Genomic DNA, 17,985 nt, shown 5'->3' with positions numbered 1-17,985 from the left:
GAGAAGGCCCTAAACTCTCACAATGGCCATCCTGGAGGCTGAAGGTGAAGGTAGAGTTGTAAGCCACCTGGCTGAATGTTGAAGATGTGTCATGAAAACACACAAGTCCCTTAGCAAACACTGGAAGATTTATTCATTCCAAGAGTTTATCTCTGTCTACTAATTAGTTGACCGTTAAACTCACAGAACAAAGACTTTCATGGCCACAAATGGCAAAGAATACAAGCATTACAAAATCAGTTCAGAAAAGTCACTAGACAACAAGAATAAAACACGGTAAGAATAACAAACCTGAGAGATCGGAGGGGAGAATCTGATTTTCAGTTGCCACATTACAAAATTCACACTTTTAAATTCTTCAACAACAAAAAAATGAGACATGCAAAGAGGAAAGTATGACCCATACATAGAGAAAAAAAGCAATCAACAGAAATCATCCCTAAGGTATTGTACATTTTGAACAAAGACTTCAACTCAGTTATCTTAAATATGTTCAACGAACTAAAACAAACCATGTTTAAAGAACTAAAGAGAAATACAGCTCAACCAGATAGAGAACATCAACAAAGGGATAGAAATTATTAAAAGAATCAAATTGAAATTCTACAGGTGAAAAGCACAGTAACTGAAATAAAAATTCACTAAAAGGGCTCAACAGTAGATGTAAGCAGGCAAAACAAAGAATCTGTGAACTCTAAGACTGATCAGTTGGCATACAGTCTGAGAAACAGAAAGAAAACCAAAAAATGAACAGAGCCTGAAAGACCTGTAAGATATCAACAAGAATACCAGCATATGGCCAAACACAGTGGCTCACACCTGTAATCACAGTGTTTTGGGAGACCAAGGTAGGAGGATCCCTGGAGGCCAAGAGTTCAAGACCAGACTGGGCAACATGGAAGATTCTATCTGTACAAAAAATTTTTAAAAAGTTAGCTGGGCTATTTGGGAGGTTGGGGTGGAAGGAATGCTTGAGCCTAGGAGTTCAATGTTGCAGTGAGCTATGACTGTACCACTGCACTCCAGCCTGGACAACAGAGCAAGAACCTGCCTTTCTAAAATAAACAGTAACAATACTAGCATATGCATAAGATGAGTCTCAGAAAGAGAGAAAAAAGATAATTCATCAGGAAGAATATTTGAATAACTGAAAACCTCCCAAATTTAATGAAATAAAAAAGAAATTTAATGAAAAACGTTAATCTACCATTCTACAAAGCTCCAGAACCTCCAAGTAACGTAAACTCAAAGATATGGATACTGGCACGTTATAATCAAACTGTTGAAAGACAAGGACAAAAAGAGAATCTTGAAAGCAGCAAGAGAGAAAGAAGTGAGTCATCACATCCAAAGGACATCAGGAGAATTAACAGCTGATTTCTCATTAGAAATCATGGATGCCAGAAGGCAATGGGATGACATATTAAAAGTGTTGAATGGAAAATTTAAAAAAAACCAAAAAAATCCGTCAACCAAAAATTCTATATCCAGCAAAGCTATTCTTTTAAAAAGAAAAATTAAGATATTCATAGACAGACAAAAACTGAGTTTGTTGCTAGCAGAATTGCTCTACAAGAAAAAAAAAAGCTAAAGGGAGTATCAAGCTAAAATGAAAGAACCCTAGACAGTAACTCGAACCCACACGAAGGAAAAAAACAAAAACAAAACAAAACAAAAAACACTGGAAAGATAAATATATTCACCAGCACAAATAAACATAAAAGAGTTTTTTAACTTGGAACACAAATGCTTTATTTAAGGGTGCATCTCAATTCCCATGTGGTGAGCAAAAAATAAAATAAAGGAGCAGATCTTGGCACACCATTCCCATTGGCCAAGTGGTTGAACCCTGCATCCAAGACCCAGTGAGCAGCCAAGTGAGGTGCAACCTCTGGGCCTCTCACTCTGACTCCAACAGAATAAGCACGTTGCCCTTGTGCATGGGGCCTTTTACACTGCAGATTTTGGAGCAGCAAGACAATGTATATCTGTTTGTAACTCTTGTTCTTCCCTCCTATCTGATTTTTAAAACTGCATAATTATAAAACTATGTTGATGGACACATAATTGTTATAAAGATGTAGTTTGTGACAATAACAGCATGGGCAGAATGAAAGTATACAGAGCAAATTTTTCACTATTGAAATTAACTTGAAATTAATCTGAAACAGATAAAACAGACTAGTTTTACAATCTCCTGTAATAAAAATGATGTCTTTTAAAACAAATTATCTATTGCATTTTTGTTTTTGTTTTTGGTGTAATAGCTAAGAAAGCTTTGCCTAGAGAATGATTACAAATATTTGTTTATATTTTTTGTAAGAGTTTTACAGTTTTTGCTTGTATTTAGGTCTATGGTCCATTTTAAGTTCATTTTTGTGTACATAGTGTGAGGAACATTTTTTCTTCAAACTTATTTTTCTGTTTCACATTGCATGTCTTCTACCAATCTATCTGCAGGTTTGCTGATTCTATCTTTTACCAGCTCAAATCTAGTATTGAGCCTTTCTAGTAACTTTTTAAATTGTAGTTATCATACTTTTCAACTCCAGAATTTTCATTTAGTTCTTAAAAAAAAAAATTCTCTATGTTCTCTACTTGGTGAGACATTAGAATACTTTCCTTAATTCTTTACACCTGGTTTCCTTTAGTTCTTTGGGTTTATTTATTTATTTATTTTGAGGTGGAGTCTCACTGTCTACCAGGCTGGAGAGCAATGGCACGATCTCGGCTCACTGCAACCTCTGCCTCCTGGATTCAAGCGATTCTCCTGCCTCAGCTTCCTGAGTAGCTGGGACTACAGGCACCCAACAGCATGCCTGGATGATTTATTTTTAGTAGAGACGGGGTTTCATCATTTTGGCCAGGCTGGTCTCAAATTCCTGGCCTCAAGCGATCCACCCACCTCAGCCCCCCAAACTGCTGGCATTACAGGCATGAACCACTGCACCCAGCCTCTGAACATATAACAGCTGTTTAGCATTTATCCTAAATTTGGTATCCCTCAAAACAACTTTATATTTCCTACATTTCTCTGTCATATGGGACACATACTTTTCTGTTTCTTTGCATATCTCAATTTTTGTGTTGAAACTGGACATTTTAGGTAACATAGGATCTCTGCACACTGATCATCTTCCCTTTAGTGACTTGGCTTGACTAATTAATGTATGGCTTGAAGACTGCTTTCACTACTTAGGGAGTTTACAAGTTTGCCCTGCATTTGGCCAGGAACTTGCAGTTTAGAAGTTCTCTCTGGTCACTCCTCTGAGTTGACAGCCTTCAGTATGCACACAGTCTTCCTGATCACAAGGGATGTCTGTAGTTTTATCTAGGTTGTCTCTTTCCCTGATTTTTTTTTTTTTTTTTTTTTTTTTTTTTTTGAGACAGTCTCACTCTGTCGCCCAGGCTGGAGTGCAGTGATGCAACCTCAGCTCACTGCAAGCTCCGCCTCCCGGGTTCACGCCATCCTCCTGCCTCAGCCTCCCAAGTAGCTGGGACTGCAGGTGCACGCTGCCACGCCCAGCTAATTTTTTGTATTTTTAGTAGAGATGGGGTTTCACTGTGTTAGCCAGGATGGTCTCCATCTCCTGACTTTGTGAGCCGCCCGCCTCGGCCTCCCAAAGTGCTGGGATTACGGGCGTGAGCCACGGTGCCTGGCCTCCCTGATCCGTTCTTGAAGTTTCTGGTTATCTATTGGAATGACCTGGCAACTGTTTAACCTCCACTGTTACTGACTACTCAACCTCCACTGTTACTGACTGCTCTACTGTTTTCTACAATACTCTGAAGTCTGTTACAAATAAAGTCAGGTCCTGTGAGAGTTAATTTTCAGTGTCAACTTGAATGGATTAAGGAACAGCTAGAGAACTGGTAAACCATTATTTCTGGGTGTGTCTGTGAGAGTGTTTTCAGAGACTGGCATGTGAGCCATCAGACTGAATGGGGAAGATGTGCCCTCAATGTGACTGAGGCACAATCCAAACAGCTAGAAGCCTGGACAGAAGGAAAAGAGAAAAGGCTAATTCTCTTTCCCTGAATCTTCTCCCCTCAACCCCAACCGCATACCCCAGGAGCTGAGACAGCTTTATTCTCATGCCCTTGGACATCAGAACTCCAGGCTTTCAGGCACTTGGATTCAGGGACTTACACCCATGGCCCCTTGGTTCTCAGGACTTCTACCTCAGTCTGAGAGTTACGCCATCAGTTTTCCTGGTTCTGAAGCTTCTGGACTTGGACTGAGTCATGCTACCACCATCACTAGGTCTCTAGCTAGCAGACAGCCTAGTGTGGGACTTCTCAGCCTCCATAATTACATAACCCAATTCCCTCAAGACAAGACTTCTTACATTGGTTCTGTGTCTCTGAAAAACCCTAATTCAGGCCTCTTATAATGGTGTGTAGTTAAGTTTTTGAAGCTCACTCCAACCCTCCACTGAACAGAACCTCTGTACCTTTACGCTATGGAACAGTTGGAGAGAATGGGAAATCAGCTCCTCAATGAATGCCTAAACCACAATCCTCCCTGTAGAACAGTTCTGTTGGAGGAAGAGGGGAATAGGGGTACGGGTGGGGGACAAAGCTGTAAAAATGTAATCTGCCAAGTGGGTATATTTAGTCTTCCACTCAGAAATACTATGTATCTCCCAGTTATATCTTACAGGTTTGGTCTGGTGTCTGGTTTTTGTTTTTTTGTTTTTGTTTTTTGCTTGCTGTTGTTTTTTGGCAGGCTCGTATTATTTTGTGCCTCTTATTATACACAGGTCTTACCAGCTGGGTGTGGTGGCTCACGCCTATAATCCCAGCACTTTGGGAGGCCAAGGCAGGTGGATCACTTGAGGTCAGGAGTTCGACATCAGCCTAGCCAACATGGTGAAACCCCATCTCTGCTAAAAATATGAAAATTAGCTGGGCATCGTCGTGGGCACCTGTAATCTCAGCTACAGGAGCGGCACTTGAACCTGAGAGGCAGAGTCTGCAGTGAGCCAAGACTGCGCCACTGCACTCCAGCCTGGGCAAGAGTGAGACTCCAGCTCAAAAAACAAATAAATGGGTCTTCTTTTATTGTTTCCCAGTTGATTACTGTTAATTGTTCAGGAACGGTAACTAATTTTCAGTGTACTCCTTTAAACTTTCAAGATATTAAAAGCATGTCATCTACAATTATGTTGGTCTCTCTCCCCAATTTTTCATTTTGCTTTCCTATTCTTTGACATTAGCAATAGCTTATCATGTAACTGATGATAGCAGGCAACATTTCACTCCTTAATTGAAAGATTTATTTCAAGAGCTGCCACAAAAACATAACCCTCACTTGTGGTTTAAGCACTTTAAAGTATATGGAAAAATTCTTATTCTAACACGTTAGAAATGTCTTCACTAGGAATAAGTATTTAAATTAAGCACATTCTTGGCATCTCCTAAAATCATGACTTCTAAAATTGATGTACGTTATATTTTTTCCACACTATTTACTTGAAAGTTTCCACTCTTGTAACAATTATTCTCTTTTTAAACAGAAAAGATTCCTAAATTTGGAGGCATTAACAGAAGCTTTGTTAAACTAGTCAAAAAGCACCTCAAAGATGACTTCATTAAATACTTCCTCCAAGATACTAATTACTTCTCAACTCTCCACTTATTGAGCAAGGCATACATAAATTAATAAACATCAAACTCAACCATTTCAACTCTCCATTATAGGGGAAATTTTTCACTAATGCCATACTCTGCTAACTAGCAACAACCACCACCCTGAAAAATCCCCCCAGTAAGTTTTGCTGGATGAGATCCCCAATGGGTCAAGGTAAGTATGCTGACAGCAAGGATCCTAAGAAGATGCTAAGGCAAAGAACAGAGCGAATGTCCCAAATGGCTCTGTTAAGAAAGTTAAGGAAGGAAGTAGATGTCAATGGTGAAAAGGAATCTTATTTTTTAAAAATCAAGATAAGCTGTATGGAATTAATATATAATATTCTGTTTTTAATTCACCTCCATTTTCTCCCATCCCAAGAATGTCTATTACTTTTTCTTAACAGCTATTTCAAATCACTATACCTAAGTCCTTTTCCCATCGAACCTGGACATAATTTCTCACAGCATTTCTGCTCTATCTCATTTTTAATCCCTTCATAAGTTGCATTATTCTTAGCACACAAATGACCTATTTTACCCACTAACCACTGTCATTACATTTACAGTCTGTTCATTTTTATACAAATACATCTACACTAGAAACTTTATACACATACATTTTAGTTCGTACACTTTGTAGCTCTTTTACACAGGTGGAGTACATCACCAGACTTACCAAGCTTGTGTTTTTTAATAAAAATCCCACTCTGAAAGCAGACTTTAGGGAATTCAAGCAACAGTTGGTAAACTATGCCTGGTAGCCCAAATTCAGCCCACTTCCTTTTTGTAAATTGTTTATTAAAACATAGCCACACGAATTCATTTATATATTGTCTATGGTTGTTTCTGCATTGTGAGAATTGGGTAGTTAGGACAGAAACTAGAAGGCCTACGAAGTTTAAGTTATTTATCTGACCCTTTATTGAAAAAATTTGCTAGCCTCTCCATGAAAACACTTTTCATTAAAAAACCTATTACATTTCAATTCGTATTACTGAATACTTAGCAAGATAAATTCTTTGAAAAGTGAATTTTTTTAAGTAGATGCCAAATAGTGAGAGACGCATTTCAGTGGAGATGGACAAATTGGAAAAAATAAAACCAATTCCTGACCCAGAATTTCAACTGCAAAACTAAAACTAACTCTTCAATTGTAATAAGAACCTTGAACTACTGAATATATTTTGGAAAGTCCTCTTTGAAAAACCACAAAAAAATAAAGGATACAGGATTTTGTTTTGGATTTTCTGCAATGGCAATAATGAAGCTCAAAGCAGGTTTGCCTCCCTCAGAATAACCCTAAGTTAACAAAATCAGAAAAAGTTCCAACTAGAATATCTGCAGCATGAAGCTTAAATGGCTGTTAAAACTTTAAGGCAAGAAGTACATATCTTGACATTATTTTCCTGATAGGGCTATTCTGAAATGTAATTTTATAGTGTGAATATTAGCAGGAAAGTTCCTTCTCTCTCCTATTTACAGCAAATGATGCCTCTGTAACAAACAGAGCGTTTTATGTATGTAACAAACAGAGCATTTTATTTTTATTGCCGTTAGGGCACTGAAGACTATAAGCCTCTCTATGGCTTACCTTGCCAGCGTAACCACAGTAAAATTATGGTATCTGTTACCTTTCTTAAACAATATATCATCTATGATTTTGGGAAGAAAAAAAATCCCACACTTTATCTTGTACAGTTAACTAGCATTGAAAAAACACATACACTTTAAAATCTGTATTTCCTAGTTAGGGAATAAAATGTCCATTAGATTTTAGCACAGTAAAAAAATTATTGTGTAAACACAAACTTAAGATAAATTTAATTGAAAATGCTCATTACAGAAATTAACAATGCTTACCATTCTTTAAACACCATATACATTATTAATATATACTGTATATTTCCAATTAACTCCATTCTTAGGCTCAATTTAAGAAACACAATTGTAACATTTTATACAAAAAATACTTCACTAAGAAAGTAGACAAACTGCACAAAACAGTACAAGTATAATGTGCATAGCAAGATAGCTTGAAGCATTCTATGTATGGCTTTCTTTAAAATAAAACTATTAGGGGAATGGGCCCATTTGGGACCTACTGTTACAGTTGACATATGTAAACTGTTTCACATCTTTTTTAGGCACTTGCTAACAATAGTGTTCAATCCCTGAAAAACGAATTTACCTCAAAAACAAAATCTACATCTGAAATAAAAACCAAGAAAATAACATGGGTAAAGTCTTATATATTCCTTTTAAAGTAAACAACCAGTTTTATTAGTGCATGCACAGAACTAAACTGAAAGAAAATAAACTTATGCCAAAAATTTCTGTGCAAAATTTACATAACTAAAAGGTACAAAAATATGTACAGATTTGTTATATACAGAAAAGAAGCCCTGAAGTTTTCATCAATCAATGAAAATGTCATTAACACTCGTAACAATGTAACAAAAAATCATATAGCACGTAATTTTGTAATACAAGAACTCCATCATCCAAAGATCCAACAAAATTTGATCCAAACTTACAAGGTGAAAAATCTAAATCTATGATTCTGTTGTCATCATGAAAACATCCATTTTAAAACTCTGTTGGGCATGTCCCTTAGGAATCTATCCTAAGGTTTTATGCACTGCCTCTGGGTCCACTGTTGATGCTTCCTTTACCAAATGCCAACAATCTGTATATATGTTTTGGGTTGTCAGTCACACTAAGAAGCAGCTAACCGAAATGGTTTGTCCTAATTTGGACATGTTCAAATAATAAAGTGAATACAGACAAAAATATGATCTTGCTTCAGAACATTGTTTTGGTAAAAAATTTTAACTTTCAAGAAAAGCCACTTCCTTGGAAGTGCTCCTATGTTCCATTCTTTTTAAAGGGATGGGAACCAAGAAGAAAAAATGGCCATTTGTTTATGGTGGACAAACAACTTAAATGAGATAAGCATAGTTCTGTGCAAGGGGATCATCAGAGAATATAATCAAATTCACAACTATGTTCAAGTTCTTTAACCAAACTTTCAATGAGACAAAAAGTTTAAATTCTTCTCTTGAAGCTGCTCATCTACTGCAATGTTTGACATCGTCATTTAGAAAAAGAAAATCACCAGAGAGTGTTCCCAATCTCTAACATGTGACAGAGTTCAACTGGAAAACAAATTTACTTGCCAAAAACTCTTCAAGCATTATATGAGGTGTAACTGTAGTGAGTTAAACGTACTTTCAAGGAGCCTAATATCCTTCAAAATAACTATATTTAGCAGACATAGACTAACTTCTTTACCCAAATTCTCTCAAAGTATCTTCACAAATGTGAGAAACTCCTTCAGTTCTATGATGAAAGAGCTCTCCATCTCCAGAGGAGCTACACTTAGATGCATAAGGCTGGTGGAAGAAGAGAGGGAATGGGGGTGTCAGCCATTACCCTCTACTAAGAGTCACTAAAGAACTAAAGTGGGAAAATTGTTTTATCAAAATTTTCTTTAGCCCTAACTTCCCAAGAACACATGTTTAAAAAATTAAATCAAGGTACTTCTGTGCTGTGATTAGTTTCTTTCAAAACTTCTGAGTGCAGGAATAGCAGTTTCAAATATCATACATACAACGTTTACTCTTCCACAGAAAGATAATCAACTTTTTAAGTGTTCAATTTCAGGTCCTATACTGAAGTAGAAAATGTCTGCATTACAGTAATTCAACCCATTGTTTTCTTCTAAGGTAATTTTACTTTTCTTTTCCTTGGTAATTATGGTAAACTATTCTAACATGTTCCAATCCCGAGTAGCTTCCATTAAATGTCTCTGCCCATGACCAGCCCAAGTATCCTGATTGTCAAATACTCTACCACAAAACCAACAGTTAAATTTAGCCTTCAAAATATTTTCAGAGGTAGTCTTCACAATCTGGTAATTGTTTTTGCTTGTCTTTTTCAGTGTTAATTTTAGCACAAATCTTTCTTTCACAGAACTAACAGGTTTAAATGTTTTGTGCCTCTTGGAAAAATCATCGTAAGTTGTTTTAGGAGGGTTATAACAAACTGGTTTCAGTAAAGCATTTATAGTTCTTTTTGACAATGAAACCTTAAGTACACGTCCATTAAATTTAGCAATAGTTTTCATTACACTTACTACTTCTGGTGCATCTGCATCAGGATGATTCAAAACTACAACTGGTTGGTTTCTCCTAGGACATTTCACAAGCTGTTTAGAACTAAAAGGGAAAAGCCGCAAAGTTCTGACGGAATCTTTTGAAAGCCTAGGTCTGCTAAATCCAAATGTTTCACGGACATCTTCAGGTTTTGCCTTTTCTTTACACTTTCTATGCAATGTTGCTTTTCTTCTTGGAGGTTCTTGGTAACTATCCCTACACTTTCGTTTACAGTTTCTGTTTCTAGATACAAAGGCAGTTTCAGAGTCTTGACTTCCATGAGTTTTTGTTTTTGAAAAAATTTTTTTGGAAGTCTTTTTTCTATTGAAGTTCCTCTCAACTGTACAATTTGTTTTACACCTTAATACTCTGGACTCTGAACAGTCACTGACACATATTGGTTCCTCAGAAGATTCTGGGCATGTTGCAGTAGAAGTTATCACAATTTCATTTGCTGGCATTAAGTCATCTAGTAAGAAGGGTAAGGCATCTCTAGAAGATTCTGGCTCTTTCTGCTCTCCTCCTATAATCTGATTAGATGGTACATTGTCTTTTTGCAATGAGGATGCAGAGTTGCTTACTGACAGATTATTAGCAGCAGTCACATTTAAAACAGGGTTAAAAATTTTCAGCAATATTCTTTGTGGTGTTCCTTCAGGTTTCTTTGGCTGTATATTTTGGTAAGTACTATTTTGGACTAATTTGGGCTTAAGCAGCTCAGTTTTATTTGGCATCACACACTTTAAAAAAACAGCTTGTTTGCCATCAGGCAAGAAGGTATAAAGAGGTGGTTTTGGAAAAATCTCATTCTGCTGTTTTACTGAATCAGAGATATTCAACTTAGTGCTCTGTTGCTCGGATAGCATGTTAGGAATAAGAACAGCTTTCACAGAACTTGTTGGTTTCAAAACGTAAGGGCCTTTTAATGGCAAAGTATTTTCTGAGCTACTTTTCATGCTCAAACAACTGCCAATGCTGGAACAAAGTCCAGGTGTAAGACAATTACTGTTTGGTTCTACCTTCAAAATAGGTGTTTTGCAAGGCTCCTTAGTCATAGTTCCATGAGCTTGGGCACCCTCGGTTTTGACAGCGGAAACACCTTCAAGTTTCCCATTATTAAGTGTTAAAATCATCCCAGGTTTCTTGTTGACAACAAGAGAAGCAGGGATACCTTGTGAATTAACCAATGGAAGTGCATTTCCGGGAATAACCGGTAGCCCAGGCTTGTTAGTAATGTTCAGTGGTATTAAAAATCCTTTCGAAGTCTGAACAATTATAGTTTTTTTTTGTTCTGAATTTAAAAGTGGACTCTGCATATAAAAAGAACCTAAATTTTGTGTGGTGGCTCGTAGTTTGTCTTTTACAAGCTGCTGTGTTATTATTGCATCTGACTGAGTCTTAAGTAATGTGCCAAAACCTGAAATTCTAGGCATCTTCTCTGAATCTCTCACATCTTGTGGCACTGATGGCACTTGTTTTTCTTTCCCAAATTTCAAATTCAAATCATTTGTAGGCACATTAATACCCACACTGCCAGGTGGAACTGGGAAGATGCCTTGCACTTTGAAATCTTTCGAAGATTCAACAATTTTGCTTTCTCCCTCATGTTTTTGAAATGACTGGTCACAATGAAGTGGTAGGCCTTTATTTGGAGTGTTACTAGAGTCTTGTTTTACATCAGGTTTTATTTTCAATACATCCTGAAGCAATTGGTTTACTTCAGGTGGCAGAAATTCTGATGCCTGTTGGCTCTGGAGAGAGAAAACAGATGTGATTCTAGGCATCATAGGTGAATCGACATTAGAAAAGTCATCCCATTTAGATTTTTCAGTCGCACACTCTAAATTTTGATTTTCGTTACTGTACAGGTTTTGTCCATCAATATTTTGTCCTTTTTCTAAAACATACTGTTCTTCAATTTCAGATTTTGCTTTTAAAGTTCCATCTTTATCATTTAAAAGGCTAATAGATGCTAACAGACTATCTGGTTTTGAGGTCTCCTGTCTCACTAGTGATAAAAATGATTCACTAATTGGTTGTTGGACAACTGTTTTGCTGGATGAACATTCTCTTTGAGGGTTTTCATACACTGCTGTTCCTGAAAACCTACGACGTTTATTAGAATTATTCACTTTTGAGTAATTATGAAAAGGTAATGATCCTTGGTTGGAGGACTCAACAGGTAGCTCAGAGTTGACATAATTAATGCAATAATTATGCATATCTCCACTGCTGTATGCATTTGGTTTGGCAACACAGTTGACTTTATCTGGACTTTTAATGGTGGTACCTAATACCTCGGGGTGACTCTGAGTGAGATTATTTCCCCAGAAGTCAACATTATCTCTTGTTTCAAATTTTGTGGTCAAATTCACTGATGATGTAACCAATTCTGACGTTGTTGACACAGAAGATACACTTTTCTCATTATCCACTGTTTGAAGCTTATTATTCCTTTGAGATATCAAAGTCATTTCCTTTTCTGAACTTGCTTTCCCTGAAAGTATAGAAGATGAACACGAAAATGGAGTAGCTGCTTTCATATAAACTGTATCATTTAACTCAGTTGTTACTCCTGTCAAAAATCCATTAGTGTCCAAAGTCTGGGGCTGCAAATTAGCAGTACTGTCCTTTGCAGCACCTGAGTGTGAGTCTGGTGAACATGTATTTTGTTTGATAGGCACCAATTTTAATACAATATGCTGTTTTCCATCCATCATCTTGAAGCCCATAAACTTAGCACTATAGTTAGGAGGAACTGTTATTTTATTATTTTTCAGCATTAACAGTGTAGGTCCTAGTACAGCAGTCTTCATGAAACCTGAACTAGCATTTGGTCCCTCTTCAGCTTTATTACCTTGCCCAGTGGACACAGGAGTTGGCTCTGACTCTGATTCAGGGGCTTTATCATTCTCACAGTGTAGTCCTTCATCCTTTTCTTCACTTAAATGCTCTTGAACAACATGGCTCTGGTCTTCAGATTTAGTCTGTGTTTTGTTCATTTTTTGAAGCACTTGTGTGTTCTTTTCTATAATTCTATCACTTCCACTGTTAATTTTCTTACGTTTCCAGAATGTCTTCCTTGATGCACCTATTTTATATCTTTTCAGTATTAGCTTAAGTCCTGCTGAAGTCTTTGCCATTCTTTTTTCATATTTGTCTTTTTCCAGTTTTTCTTTTGCATATAAATGTTCTTTGTGCAAAGTTATAACATGTCTTACAAGGTGTTCTCTCTTGGTGGCACCATAGCTACAATATTGACAAGTGAAGGGAAAAGTACCAGAATGAATATGAAGGTGCTTCTGAAGCTCTCCTTTGGTAAAACATACATGATGACATTTACCACACTTATAATGAATTTCGTTATGTCTATGAATGTGCTGAACAAATGTGCCAACATCCTGGGTGGAGAACTTACACTTTTCACATTGAAAATTACCATTAACACAATGTGTGGATGTGAAATGCTTTGTCAAGTTCAGTAAAGTATATACACTCTCATTGTTACAAATGTCACATTTTACTAAAGTGCTTCTATGGGTTCGTCTGTGTTGTTTAAATACCTGAAAGTCATTTGCTGAAAAGCTACACATTTCACAAGGATATGAAGGTAATTCGCCATGGTGCCACATTTGAAAGTGTTTCTGCAAATCATTTGGGCTGTATCGAGTGTTGTCTCGGCATTTTAAACAGCTGAAATTGAGTATTTTTGCAGACATTTTTATACCCTCTTCTTCAGCTCTCTCAGACTTATGAAGCAATGTACACTCCTCTACACAGCTTACAGTCTTTATACTGATAGATTTTCTTGCAGTCTGCTGTTTACTCTGAAATAATTTTCTGTATTTGTCAACTTCATGTTTCAATAGGACTTCATTTGGAATATTTATTTTTGGCAAATGAATTTTCACATTTTTTAGTTCATAATGAATACTTTCTGAAATTTTTGGTTTAAGTACTGATCTATCAACTATCTCATTTTTCACATCATAATCTTTTTTTAAAGTTGTTTGTTTTTCATCACAAAATAACTCTTTCTGTTCAGATGGCATGATTTAACCAAAAATGTCCCAATTTCTTTTTTTCTGAAAACTCTTGAAGTTATCTGTAATTTAAACAGGAAACGATACTGTGTAGAGACATCTTCAAAATACAGGATTTTTCCCACAATAACTCACCTAAAATTAAACAAAGAATTGAAACTCTCATCACAAAAAATAATAGTAAATTTCGTATCTGTAAGTTCATTTTGGCACAAAGTAGGAATGTTAATCAAAAACACAAATTAAATATACAAAAGACTTGTTAAGTATTTTAAGAACAGCTTACCAAGAAGTAACAGTTTGAAGTAAAAATAACACTAATCTGGAAGTCAGGAAATGCAAGCTCTAGTTCCAGCTCTGCTGTGTGACCTTGGGAAAGCTTCAACTTCTCTGGACCTCAGTTTCCTCATCTAAAGAAAACCACAGTTGGATAAGTACGCTCAAGCACTAAGATTTTTATATTAAGGTGATAACACAGTTTTTAAACAAGACTTTAAAAATCTCAGAATCCTAAAAAGTTCCAATTACTCACATGTGGTTTATCCATATACTATTAACTTTTTCATTTGCTTAGTTGATCTAATAGCTATTCCCTGTGACAATACCAACAGACTTCTCTCCAGATTTTCTACTTCCTTAGCTCCTCAGAGATAATCTACAGTTAAATTAACAAAAGCTTCATTCATCTAACAGAAACAACCAAAGACAGTATCTGCTTATCATTACTAACAGGTTAGCAAACAAACAAACAAAAAGAACAAAAAGGAAGAAATTTAAAAGAACAGCAGCACCATTTTCCTGGTGTAGTCCTAAAGTTCATCTACTTACTACCTTTCTGGTTCCCTACCATTTTGCTATGTGGATTTATATCCCTAGAACTCTAGCCAGATGACAGCAAGGAAAAGCCCTTGGCAGATTAGAACATACCCATCACTACCTACCTGCATTAATTCAAGCACTTACTGGTCATGTTACTTTAGACAAGTCTCAACCTCTGTGTCTTAGTTCCTTCATCTGTAAAATGGGGGAAAAAATTAGTACTTCCCCTATGTCTTTCACAATGTTGTTGTGAATATAAAATGAGAAAATATATGTAAAAATATCCTTAAAAGTGCTATATAAATCATGGCTACCACTATTACTCTATGTGATTATCATATATGGGACATAACAATACATTGTTGAGACAGGAATCTGAATACTGAAGGTTCAGTCATTAAAATATCAAACTGCATTATTAGAAAAATTACATGTTTTTAATTTTGTGCTATATATATATGAATAGACAAAATCAGATAAGCTAAACAAAATATAGTATAAATCACATTAAGCTCCCCATCCATAAATGTCTAGCCAAAGGTCTCAGCTTTAAACTTCAATTAATCTAAATGCCTATGAACTTTAGTGTTTTAGAAATCCTTTACTGAGGGAATGATTAAAAGTTGAGTTACTTACATATTAAGAGATCTACAATAAATTAATCAGAAGGATACCAATTGTTGAACTGTTTTACATGCCATGACTAATACAGTAAAATGTGAATCTAGAATGGGATGTTTAATACAAGATGAAGGCCTTATGAAGGGTTTTTAGGGCCCTAAAACAAGAAAAGCTGAAAAAGTAACTGGAACTGTCAGGAAACCAGGAGAAAACGCTGAGAAGAATTATCTGCTATTCTTAAACAAAGATGGGGCTTACAGATGATTTCAGAATGACTAGCAAAGCAGAGCACTTGCCTTTCTAGGAGAATGAACTAGACGCTAATTACCAATAAGAGAAGGGCTCTACAATCCAACAGTCAGGTTTTAACTCACTGCTTTGTTAAGAGAAAAGAAAAGAAAAAAAAGAAAAGAAAGAAGAAAGGAAGGAAGAAAAAAAAGAAAGAAAAGAAAGGAAGGAAGAAGGGAGGGAGGAGAAAGAAAGGAAGGAAAGAAGGAAAGGAAAGGAAGGAAGAGAGAGAGAGAAAGAGAAAGAGAAAGAGAAAGAAAAGATTGATGACAGGGGCTCACTCTGTCACTCAGGCTGCAGTGCAGTGGCACCATCACGGCTCACTGCAGGCTTGACCTCCCAGGCTCAGGTGATCCTCCCACCTCAGCCTCCCGACGTGCAGCACGGATTACAGGCATGCGCCACCATACCCAACTAATGTTCTGCATTTTTTGTAGAGATGAGGTTTCACCATGTTGCCCAGGCTGGGTGTAGAAAGAATTATATGAGTTTATTAAAAAGAAAATAGTATTACTAAATCACGTGTTCAGTTTTCCTTCAGGGACTAGGGCAAGAGTGGGGAAATGGAATATATATAGAGGTAGGAAATCAAACTGTCTAATCTTGTAAGATACTCTAATATGTAACTCAGGAGTCAAAATGGTTGTGAAATAAAACATAACAGACAGCTTTGGCTTCTTTCTCTAATAATGTCTCACTTAGACCTTGAGAATAGGATTATTAAAATGTAATACACACTTTTTCTGTTTGAGTATCAAAAAATTTTAGATGCCTAGCAGATGGAAACTCAGTATTTACACTGCTTATGTCCTATTTCACATTTGACACCTCTTCTGTACTACTCGAGTTTTCATGTGTTTTCACTAGTTTCAACTTCAAATACAAGAGGTTCAAAAGTTTCACTGGGAACATTTTTGTAAGTCAAAAAAATGGCATAACAATAAGGATAAAAGAGACCATCTTATTAGGAAATCCACTTAGCTCTTACTTAAGCTTGGTAACTGTTAAATAAAGTTGAATGTCAATCTTCTTCGTATTTAATGGCATATACAATATAGCACTAGAGGAGTTTGTGTATTTTAGCTAGTTTGGGGTTTGTTATTTGCCCTCAAATTTTAAGTTTCTCTAGAGAGTCTATTATATGTCTTCAATTATGTTCAACTTGTTGCATGGAGAAGCAATCTGTGATGGTTAATTTTAGGTATCAACTTGACTGGATTAAGGAACACCTAGAAAACCGATAAAACATTACTTCTGGGTTTGTCTGTGAGGGTGTTTCCAGAGACCAGGATGTGAGTCAGTAGATTGAGTGTGGCAGATTTGCCTCAGTGTGGGTGGGCACCATCCAATTGGCCAGGGGCCTTGGCAGAACAAAAAAGGAGAGAAAAGGATTTCCCCTGCCTCTCTCTTGGAGCAAGGACACTCTCTTCCTCCTGCCCTTGGACATCAGAACTCCAGGCTCTCTAGCCTTAGGACTCCAGGACTCAGACCAGCAGCCCCGCTTTGGTTAGGCCTTTAGCCTCAGACTGAGAATTGGACCATCGGCTTCCCCGGTTCTGAGGCGTTTGGACTTGGACTGAATCACACTACCAGCATCCCAGGGTCTCTAGTTTGCAGACAACCTGTTACAGGACTTCTCAGCCTCCATAACCACACGAGTCAATTCCCTTAATAAATCCCCTCTCATGTATACAGTCCATGTTGCATAATTATGTTTTAGTCAACAATGAACCAAATAAACAAACGTGGTCTCAAGAGATTGTAATACTGTAATATTGTAATTTTGCTGCATCTTTTCTACATTTAGATACACAAATACTGATCATTGTGTTACATTTGCATACACTATTCAGTACAGTAACATGCTATACAGGTAGCCTAGAAGCAATAGGCTATACCACATAGCCTAAGTGTGTAACAGGTTCACCATCTAGGTTTTTGTAAGTACACTCTGATATTCACACAATGACAAAATAACCTCATGACTCATTTCTCAGAACTTATTCCCATTGTTAAAAAAGGTATGACTGTGTATGTATCTTATTGGTTCTGTGTCTCTGGAGAACTCTGACTAATACACAAACCTGATATCTGACAGCAATTTATACAAAGGTTGCCACATATGGACAAAACATGTTGGCATGTTGCGAACATCTCAACATAAAAAAAGAAAAATTTTATTACAATTGTAATCCTCCAACCTATGAGCTAATGTTCTTTTTACCACAGTCCAATCTCTACCCACCAACAAAGATTGCTGGATTTATTTATTTATTTATTTAGAGACAGCGTCTCACTGTCACCTAGGCCGGGGTGCAGTGGCATGATCTCAGCTCACGGCAGCCTCAATCTCCCGGTCTCAAGTAATCCTCCCACCTCAGCCTCCCAGGTAACAGGGACTATAGGTATATACCATCACAGTATGC

General features: G+C 36.7%; 1 protein-coding gene across 17 annotated transcripts in view; it reads right to left on the bottom strand.

The window, feature by feature from the left end:
* Positions 1-17,985, bottom strand: part of ZNF518A (zinc finger protein 518A) — a 103,325-nt gene that overhangs the window by 61,853 nt on the left and 23,487 nt on the right. For 3 of the 17 annotated variants that reach the window (XM_050802851.1, XM_050802845.1, XM_050802846.1), the window contains 3 exons: positions 14,795-14,845; positions 14,118-14,241; positions 1,727-13,966 (listed from right to left, as the gene is read on the bottom strand). In XM_050802851.1, the coding sequence (XP_050658808.1) occupies positions 9,398-13,840 (4,443 nt within the window). In that variant the 5' untranslated portion in view covers positions 13,841-13,966; positions 14,118-14,241; positions 14,795-14,845 and the 3' untranslated portion in view covers positions 1,727-9,397. Of the gene's footprint in view, positions 1-1,726; positions 13,967-14,117; positions 14,846-15,840; positions 17,248-17,985 lie in introns of those variants that run through there. The other 14 variants (XM_050802853.1, XM_050802852.1, XM_050802854.1 and 11 more) reach the window with 7 other exon arrangements.

The sequence above is a fragment of the Macaca thibetana genome, chromosome 9, assembly GCF_024542745.1.
Source record: "Macaca thibetana thibetana isolate TM-01 chromosome 9, ASM2454274v1, whole genome shotgun sequence".
In the NCBI taxonomy this organism is placed as follows: domain Eukaryota; kingdom Metazoa; phylum Chordata; class Mammalia; order Primates; family Cercopithecidae; genus Macaca; species Macaca thibetana.
Note: the sequence above shows the minus strand (reverse complement) of the source record. Positions and strands in the feature narration are given on the sequence as shown.